The sequence below is a fragment of the Mizuhopecten yessoensis genome, unplaced genomic scaffold (genome assembly GCF_002113885.1).
Source record: "Mizuhopecten yessoensis strain PY_sf001 unplaced genomic scaffold, ASM211388v2 scaffold8937, whole genome shotgun sequence".
NCBI lineage: Eukaryota > Metazoa > Mollusca > Bivalvia > Pectinida > Pectinidae > Mizuhopecten > Mizuhopecten yessoensis.
Genome location: NW_018407797.1, coordinates 743,686 through 753,561, shown reverse-complemented (window position 1 = coordinate 753,561; position 9,876 = coordinate 743,686). Strand labels below are relative to the sequence as shown.

Here is a 9,876-nt window from a genome sequence, read left to right as displayed (position 1 = left end):
TCAACATAAATAAACATTTCCCCTGATGTCCTGTTATCATACATCAACAGTTCCCCTGATGTCCTGTCAACATTAATGAACATTTTCGATGATGTCCTATCAACATAAATAAACATTTCCCCTGATGTCCTGTCATCATACATAAACATTTCCCCTGATGTCCAGTCATCATAAATAAACATTTCCACTGATGTCCAGTCATCATAAATAAACAGTTCCCCTGATGTCCAGTCATCATTAATAAACATTTCCACTGATGTACTGTCATCAAAAATAAACATTTCCACTGATGTACTTTCAACATAAATAAACAGTTCCCCTGATGTCCTGTCAACCTAAATAAACAGTTCCCCTGAAGTCCAGTCATCATAAATAAACATTTCTACTGATGTACTGTCAACATAAAGAAACAGTTCCCCTGATGTCTGGTTATTATTAATAAACAGTCCCCCTGATGTCCAGTCATCATAAATAAACATTTCCACTGATGTCCAGTCATCATTAATAAACATTTCCACTGATGAACTGTCATCATTAATAAACATTTCCACTGATGTACTGTCAACATAAATAAACATTTCCCCTGATGTCCTGTTATCATACATCAACAGTTCCCCTGATGTCCTGTCAACATTAATGAACATTTTCGATGATGTCCTATCAACATAAATAAACATTTCCCCTGATGTCCTGTCATCATACATAAACATTTCCCCTGATGTCCAGTCATCATAAATAAACATTTCCACTGATGTCCAGTCATCATAAATAAACAGTTCCCCTGATGTCCAGTCATCATTAATAAACATTTCCACTGATGTACTGTCATCAAAAATAAACATTTCCACTGATGTACTTTCAACATAAATAAACAGTTCCCCTGATGTCCTGTCAACCTAAATAAACAGTTCCCCTGAAGTCCAGTCATCATAAATAAACATTTCTACTGATGTACTGTCAACATAAATAAACAGTTCCCCTGATGTCTGGTTATTATTAATAAACAGTCCCCCTGATGTCCAGTCATCATAAATAAACATTTCCACTGATGTCCAGTCATCATTAATAAACATTTCCACTGATGAACTGTCATCATTAATAAACATTTCCACTGATGTACTGTCAACATAAAAAAAAACAGTTCCCCTGATGTTCAGTCATCATAAATAAACATTTCCTCTGATGTACTGTCAACATAAATAAACAGTTCCCCTGATTCCAGTCATCATTAATAAACAGTTCCGCTGATGTCCGGTCATCATTAATACACAGTTCTGCTGATGTTCAATCAACATAAATAAACAGTTCTCCTGATGTTCAGTCAACATAAATGAACAGTTCCCCTGATGTCCAGTCATATTTAATAAACATTTCCACTGATGTACTGTCAACATAAATAAACAGTTCCTCTGATGTCCGGTCATAATTAATAAACAGTTCCCCTGATGTACTGTCAACATAATAAACAGTTCCCCTGATGTCCGGTCATCATTAATAAACAGTTCCCCTGATGTCCTGTCAACATATATAAAAAGTCCCCCCTGATGTCCGGTCATCATTAATAAACAGTTCCCCTGATGTCTAGTCATCATTAATACACAGGCCCCCTGATGTCCTGTCAACATATATAAACAGTTCCCCTGATGTTCAGTCAACATAAATAAATATTTCCCATGATTTCCTCTCAACATAAATAAACATTTCCCCTGATGTCCTGTCATCATACATAAACATTTCCCCTGATGTCCTACCATCATACATACACAGGCCCCCTGATGTCCTGTTAACATAAATAAACATTTCCTCTGATGTCCTGTTAACATAAATAAACAGTTCCCCTGATGTCCTGTTTACATTAATAAACAGTTCCCCTGATGTCCTGTTAACATTAATAAACATTTCCACTGATGTACTGTCAACATAAATAAACAGTTCCCCTGATGTCCTGTTATCATACATAAACAGTTCCCCTGATGTCCTGTCAACATTAATAAATATTTTCGATGATGTCCTATCAACATAAATAAACATTTCCCCTGATGTCCTGTCATCATACATAAACATTTCCCCTGATGTCCTGTTTACATAAATAAACAGTCCCCCTGATATCCAGTCATCATAAATAAACATTTTCCCTGACGTCAAGTCATCATTAATAAACAGTTTCTCTGATGTCCTGTTAACATTGATAAACATTTCCACTGATGTACTGTCAACATAAATAAACCTTTCCCCTGATGTACTGTCAACATAAATAAACATTTCCCCTGATGTCCAGTCATCATTAATAAACAGTTTTCCTGATGTCCTGTCAACATAAATAAACAGTTTCCCTGATGTCCTGTCAACATAAATAAACAGTTCCCCTGATTTCCTGTCAACATAAATAAACAGTTCCACTGATGTCCTGTCAACGTTGATAAACAGTTCCCCTGATGTCCTGTTAACATTGATAAACAGTTCCCTTGATGTCCAGTCATCATTTATAAAAAGTCCCCCCTGATGACCGGTCATCGTTAATAAACAGTTACCCTGATGTTCAGTCAACATAAATAAACAGTTCCCTTGATGTCCAGTCATCATTAAAAAATAGTTCCCCTGATGTCCGGTCAACATATATAAACAGTTCCCCTGATGTCCAGTCATCATTAATAAACATTCCCCCCTGATGACCGGTCATCATTAATAAAAAGTTCCCCTGATGTCCTGTCAACATATATAAACAGTTCCCTTAATGTCCAGTCATCATTAATAAACAGTTCCCCTGATGTCCTGTTAACATTAATAAACATTTCCACTGATTTCCAGTCATCATTAATAAACAGTTCCCCTGATGTCCGGTCATCATTAATAAACAGTTCCCCTGATGTCCAGTCATCATTAAAAAATAGTTCCCCTGATGTCCGGTCAACATATGTAAACAGTTCCCCTGATGTCCAGTCATCATTAATAAACATTCCCCCCTGATGTCCAGTCATCATTAATAAACAGTTCCCCTGATGTCCAGTCATCATAAATAAACAGTTCCCCTGATGTCCAGTCATCATTAATAAGCAGTTCCCCTCAACATAAATAAATATTTCCACTGATGAACTGTCAACATAAATAAACATTTCCCCTGATGTCCTCTCAACATAAATAATAATTTCCCCTGATGTCCTGTTAACATAAATAAACATTTCCCCTGATGTCCTGTCAACATAAATAAACAGTTCCCCTGATGTCCTGTTAACATAAATAAACAGTTCCCCTGATGTCCTGTTAACATTGATAAACAGTTCCCCTGATTTCCTGTCAACATAAATAAACAGTTCCACTGATGTCCTGTCAACGTTGATAAACAGTTCCCCTGATGTCCTGTTAACATTGATAAACATTCCCCTGATTTACTGTCAACATAAATTAACATTTTCCCTGATGTCCTGTCAACATAAATAAACAGTTCCTCTGATGTCCTGTCAACATATAAATAAACATTTCCACTGATGTCACGTCAACATAAATAAACGGTTCCCTTGATGTCATGTCAACATAAATAAACAGTTCCCCTGATGAGCCTCTAAAGAGGAGAAAGCGCTAGGGAAGTTGAAAAACAAGATGATTTGTCCATGTGAAGTGGGTAAGTACTGAAAAAGTAAGATATAAAGACCGACTTTAAAACTAGCACCTTTCATCCTTCATAGGGCTCTTCATGTTAATTTTAAAAAAACACATCATCATATCACAACTACATGTCATCACACTACAAAAGTAACGTGACGTCACAATGTACACAAGATTGGTGGAAAAACTAGCGCAAAATTTTACTGTGACTTGTTGAGACGAGGTTTTGATATTTTGTTAAAATGATCTTTCTTTTCTCTTAGAACAGTGTCGGATGACTATAAGAGATATGACGGTAATACATTACATTTATCACCGGCTCATTCATGAATATGTTGAAGATTAGGTTTTAGTTTGTTGTCCATGTGCAGTCATGCGTCTTGTGGGTTCATTGCTAGCTATACTGTTATAAAGGTCACCTTCTTTCCAACAATTAATTGTATAAATTACGTTTTTTTTTTTAATTTACAATTAATATTAGCCTCACAAGTCTGCAACGAAGTGTGTTTTAAAGCTGATTAAGCGTACCTGTTTATTTTTATTCGTGATCTATGACGTCGTTCATTGAAGGATTGAATCCTGTTTCGTTGAGGTGTATGGGGTATTAACCTCAATGGGTCTTCAGACAAATTTTATGAACTGTGAGCAGTTCATTTTGAAATTGTCTCAAGACCCAAAACAGGATTCTATCCTTATATTTACATTCAGTGCGATATTGATATTTTTGGGATAATTTCTAAAATATCGGTCTTGTGCAAGTCTAACACCACGGAAGGTACCGAAGCTTATGACGTCATCACTTACTGTGAAACGTCATCCGGGTAAGATGAAAAACTTGTTTATATTGATTACAACGAATAAGCGAATTAAGATGTAAAATAGTTTTTTAATTCAATTGAAAACTTATGACAAAACGAAAACAACAATTAGAAAACAATCTATTTATAGAACTACTACCCGCGCTCCGCGGAATAAAGGAGTAATCAGGTTGATAATATATGTTGATGTTTTCATACGCCAACTGAAAAGTTCATTGAAAATAACCTTTAAAATGTGTAGTAAGTATATAGAGTCCAAGTTCGGTAGAAATGTAAATAGTCAACCTTACATACTGTAGTACGAGTACATTTCCCAAATGTGTTGCAACACCATCTGCACATCATTTGCATATCAGTTTCTGAAATCCCTTGACTGATGTGACAGCTGTTCAAATACAAGTGACCCATGCTCTCTAATCTCCTAATGTGTATCCTGTAGCCTGCTAAGGTAGATGAACTGCGGATAACCTTATCCTCACTAGATATGGAGACACAATGACTGCGGATGACCTTTTCTTATCTGAGAGTTATATGAGATATGGATATGTTTCCTGATTAACTCATACCCATTTCGGAATGTCGAAATCAACTGAGCAATCCAGCGTGTACGCTCCAATACAGTGATTTGTATAAAGACTTGCGCACTTTCATTTCCGCATTGAAATTTCTATCAGCATAGCACGAGGTCGGAGACAGCATGTGTGTTTATTGTAACATTAATTAATTAATGAATATGATTATGAATAAGTTATTTTTAATTTTATAGTTATCTTTTTGTCATTTATCGACTGTTTAAATACGTTGATTGTCAGAGAAATCAATGACATATATAGCCTCATATTGGACCAAACACTTTACCAAGCTTTATGCCAAACATAGGAACTCGCTTAACTCGAATACTCGGATAACTCGAAGTTTCCCAACGATCCCGTCGACTTCGAGATAACGAGGTTCGACTGTACTTTAGACCCACGTTTTTGTTCACTACATATTTGTTTTTATCCTCGTGACTTGCCAACAGTCTCAGTAGTTAAAACTGATAAAACAAATCATTGTTAAATCATATTCCTGATGTAGAACAAAAAATCACTCATCCTAAATGTACCGTAAAAGAAGGCATTCTCCCGTCTGGAAATGTTCGCGTTGTAACTCTGTAAACTCACCGTTGTGTTTAAATGGTTGCTAGTGCATTAGGTCTTAGATATATATATATTTTATATATCTATATAAAACTTAATTAATCGCTAATTTCCTTAACGAAGAACATGCATGCATTTCAACACCGCGAAAATGTCCATTTTTGCAGTAATTGAATGTACATGTATGTATATACTAAAGATGTTTCATACACTATCTTGAAAGAAGCGTCCATGAATGGTAAACGGAACAACCGTTGGAAGCATGGCCTTATGGGTGATTGTCATGTTTTTAGGGTCAATGATTGCAACATAGCTCTGCTTCGTTGTTCCGTCAAGGAATGAAGATATCAGATAACCGTCGTCCTCTGTCTTAGCGACCTCTGGCGGTAGAGGTATGAACCAGGCCTCTGTAGGATAGTGGTTAGGAATGTAAAGTGCTTTGTCTCCCTGTTGACTGCAAAGGTCTTTTTTCACGAGAGGAATATGAGCAAAGTCCTTTCCGTCATAATTGTACACTCCCCCGTAGACAAAACAGTACGGCTTAGATCGGTAGTTCTCGTTAACTGTCGGTACCTCCAGCTTCGACGCACATTGATACTTGTCAGAATCTTTGAACGTTTGTTCCGTATATCGGTTTCTTTCAATATCAAAAATGAACCTTTTTACTAAGTTTGTCGTTTTGATACTTGCGCGTGCCGTGGCGTTATGAATAGTCGACATCTTGAAGGCAGTTGAAAAGAATGGGTCTCTATGGGCTGCTACGTCCACGACAATCCTACCGTCTGGAAATTCAAATGCGTTGATATGATGTAGCGCCATCATATTCGGGATAGCCATATCATGGATTTGGCCTGTTTTTATATTTACGATATATACGGATGTATTTTCTTTAGAAAACCAATCCAGCCCGTCTTTTACGGATGCATGCATTAGAAGTTCTTCAATATTAATGTAATAGGGCGCGACGAAAAAGATGACGTAATTCGGCGTAACAGAGAATGAATGCATATACGCTGCTTTATCCGTCTCCCATTCTGCTATAACTTGTCGATCGACCATCGATTTTATCCGGACAAGAGTTAATCTGTGTTTTACTCCGGGGGTTAAACTTAAACTTGTGTAAAAATTAAAATACGTGTCTGATGAACCGTACTCGTTTACAGGATGTGCACATGACATGGACGTTATGAACCCCACATTTTCGGCTGGTACCTTTTCCGGATGTGGTACGTTCACTGACTTTAACGTAGTAAGAGACTCATTGACTTCGTACAACTTCCAAGTGTCTGACAATGCTGCGAACACGGGTTTACCCTGGTCCAGGAACTTATATACATTCACATTCATGTTGTCAAGCTCATTTAGAACAGATTCCAGTTTTTGAAAATCGTTAAATGGCGGGTCTACTGCATCAAACGAAAGGAATGGCAAGATGTCATCTTTTGATACTGCATTTACATAGGACTTTGATCTGATAAATTTGGTTGAAAAATATGCAGAGCCATTCCCAGGGAAAGCCCAGCTAGAAAGTTTAGCATACCCGTCTATTGCGTTGAGAAACTTCCTCTGCCCCATCTCAAACTGACCAGGTCCGTTCCTGATCTGTTAAGAAAGGATATATATGTGTTACCAGGGTTACTACGATATAATTACAATTGTTAATCTGATACCAACTAGCAAAAAATGTCAATCTTGAAACGAAAAAAATGCAAATTAAAGCGACTGCAAAAGTTAAGAAAAATTATTATTGTTTTAATCATAAAATGTAACATTTTTAGAAAATATGCTTCTTTTACTTTAAACATAATGACAGTGATAAAAAGAGTGGAAACAATCATACTTTTCAAAATTTTAGCAAAAATGGTCTAACGGACACATTTTACATATCAATACACGACGACCAAACTTCCTACTCTGTACCTGTTTAGTAAATAAAAGAATAATGAGTCATAATGTAGTAAAACTATAATCAAAAACCTAAGAAATTAACAGTTTCCTGAAACACAACAAAAACAGTGATATTGTCTAAATATATATTAATATAAGTGTTAATAAAACTTCTGGCATCGCTCAAAATATTACAAAAACAGTGGTATCGTCCAAAACTATTAAAAAACAGTGGTATCGTCAAAAACTATTACAAAAAACAGTGGTATCGTCCAAAAATATTACAAAAACAGTGGTATCGTCCAAAAATATAACAAAAACAGTGGTATCGTCCAAAACCATTACAAAAATAGTGGTATCGTCCAAAACTATTACAAAAACAGTGGTATCGTCCAAAACTATTAAAAAACAGTGTTATCGTCCAAAAATATTACAAAAACAGTGGTATCGTCCAAAACTATAACAAAAACAGTGTTATCGTCCAAAACTATTACAAAAACAGTGGTATCGTCAAAAACTATAACAAAAACAGTGGTATCGTCCAAAACTATTAAAAAACAGTGGTATCGTCCAAAATATTACAAAAACAGTGGAATCGTCCAAACCTATAACAAAAACAGTGTTATGGTCAAAAATATTACAAAAACAGTGGTATCGTCCAAAATATTACAAAAAACAGTGGTATCGTCCAAAACTATAACAAAAACAGTGGTATCGTCCAAGACTATTACAAAAACAGTGGTATCGTCCAAAATATTACAAAAACAGTGGTATCATCCAAAACTATACAAAAACAGTGGCATCGTCCAAAACTATACAAAAACAGTGACATCGCTCAAAAGATTACAAAAACAGTGGTATCGTCCAAAACTATATAAAAACAGTGGCATCGTCTAAAACTATACAAAAACAGTGGTATCGTCCAAAAAGATTACAAAAAACAGTTGTATCTTCAAAAAATATTAAAAAAAACAGTGGCGTCGTCCAAAACTATTAAAAAACAGTGGTATCCTCCAAAAATATTACAAAAAACAGTGACATCGTCCAAAACTATAACAAAAACAGTGGTATCGTCCAAAAATATTACAAGAAACAGTGGCATCGTCCAAAACTAAAACAAAAAAACTGGCATCGTTAAAATAAAAAATAATACAAAAACAGTGGCGTCGTCGAAAATTATATCAAAACAGTGACATTGTCAAAAAATATAATACAAATCCTGACATCGTTGAAATTATTGCAAAATCAGCTGCATTGTTCAAAAATATATCAGTATCAGTGTCCTTGTCGAAAATTATATCAAAAACATTGGCATAGTCCAAAAATATAATACAAACCCAAGCATCGTTCATAATATTACAAAAACAGTGATATCTTCCAAAAATATAACAAAAAAACTGGCATCCTTAAAATGGTACAAAAACAGTGGCATCGTCCAAAAATAAAACAGAAAAAAACAGTGACATCGCGGATATATCGTCTTAAAAAATTATCAAAAACCTTTCATCGTTGAAAAATACCGTGAAAAAAGACACTCGAAAATAAACCCCAGCTATATCGTCAAAACTAATACAAAAATAATGACATTTGTATTTGTCATATAGAAATATGTATTGTCAAATAATGATACAAATCCTCACCAGTGTTCCTTTCAGCCATTTAGGAAGTGGGTTATCAAAATATATTGGAGTGTTTTCCATTTCATCTTTGTTGGTAGTAAACCACGTCTCAAAACCCTCTGCTCCATCATCCCCGGCAACGCTAACGAAGAGGAGGAGGAGGGCACAGGCCAACACTCCAAGAAATCCTTCAGATATCGTCATGGTAACGGTAGAGTCACATTCAGTATCCGCACTGCGTCGTGGATTTCGGCTTATTTATGCACTTTATCTTCTACGTCACCAAGAGCCTTGTCCTATTTCCAGCTAGTCACCGATTTCATACATTGACCTCCTGTGTTCATCTGTAAAAAATAGTTATGTAACGTGTATATCAGTAGTGTAATCGTTAAGGTGATTGCACTGAGGTAATCAGAGAGGGGTTAATCATAGGTCATTAGATGCTGTTCATATTTCATATCTCCTCCACTCGTCAATCTATTACGTACGTCCTATATAACAAAATGTTCTTCAGAGCCCAAAAAATAGATAATTATACCAATGCAAAATTTAAGTAACGCACAACACAGTGTAACATACTTTTAACGTCATATCGTTTCGGGTTTGACGTTTGTGTCACACGGCCGGCTTTATAAAACATGTGTTTTCAGAGCTATCGGAATGAAAATAGACATATGTAACGCTTATTTATTAGTCATTCGTGTGGTCACAATTTGTATATGACAAGTGTAACCAATTTTGACAATGATCGAGTTGAACGTGAAGATAACGGTAAAGAAGTGAAAGAAAAATGTGATAAAATAACGCTAC

General features: G+C 35.6%; 1 protein-coding gene across 1 annotated transcript; it reads right to left on the bottom strand.

Moving 5' to 3' along the window:
* Positions 1 to 5,185: 5,185 nt before the first annotated feature.
* On the bottom strand, positions 5,186 to 9,306 carry LOC110456893 (beta,beta-carotene 15,15'-dioxygenase-like). The gene is made up of 2 exons (XM_021507932.1): positions 9,088 to 9,306; positions 5,186 to 7,162 (listed from the first exon to the last, which is right to left on the bottom strand). Exons 1-2 carry the CDS (start codon positions 9,268 to 9,270, stop codon positions 5,765 to 5,767), a joined length of 1,581 nt encoding a protein of 526 aa, XP_021363607.1. The 5' UTR covers positions 9,271 to 9,306; the 3' UTR covers positions 5,186 to 5,764.
* Positions 9,307 to 9,876: the final 570 nt, after the last annotated feature.

What these genes read in the sequence shown, in the direction of transcription:
- LOC110456893 (XM_021507932.1), bottom strand. Translation starts at nt 9,270, where the DNA reads ATGACGATATCTGAAGGATTTCTTGGAGTGTTGGCCTGTGCCCTCCTC. An exon ending in AATGGCTGAAAGGAACACTG is followed by an intron (nt 7,163 to 9,087) that starts GTGAGGATTTGT and finishes CTTTCTTAACAG; the next exon opens with ATCAGGAACGGACCTGGTCA.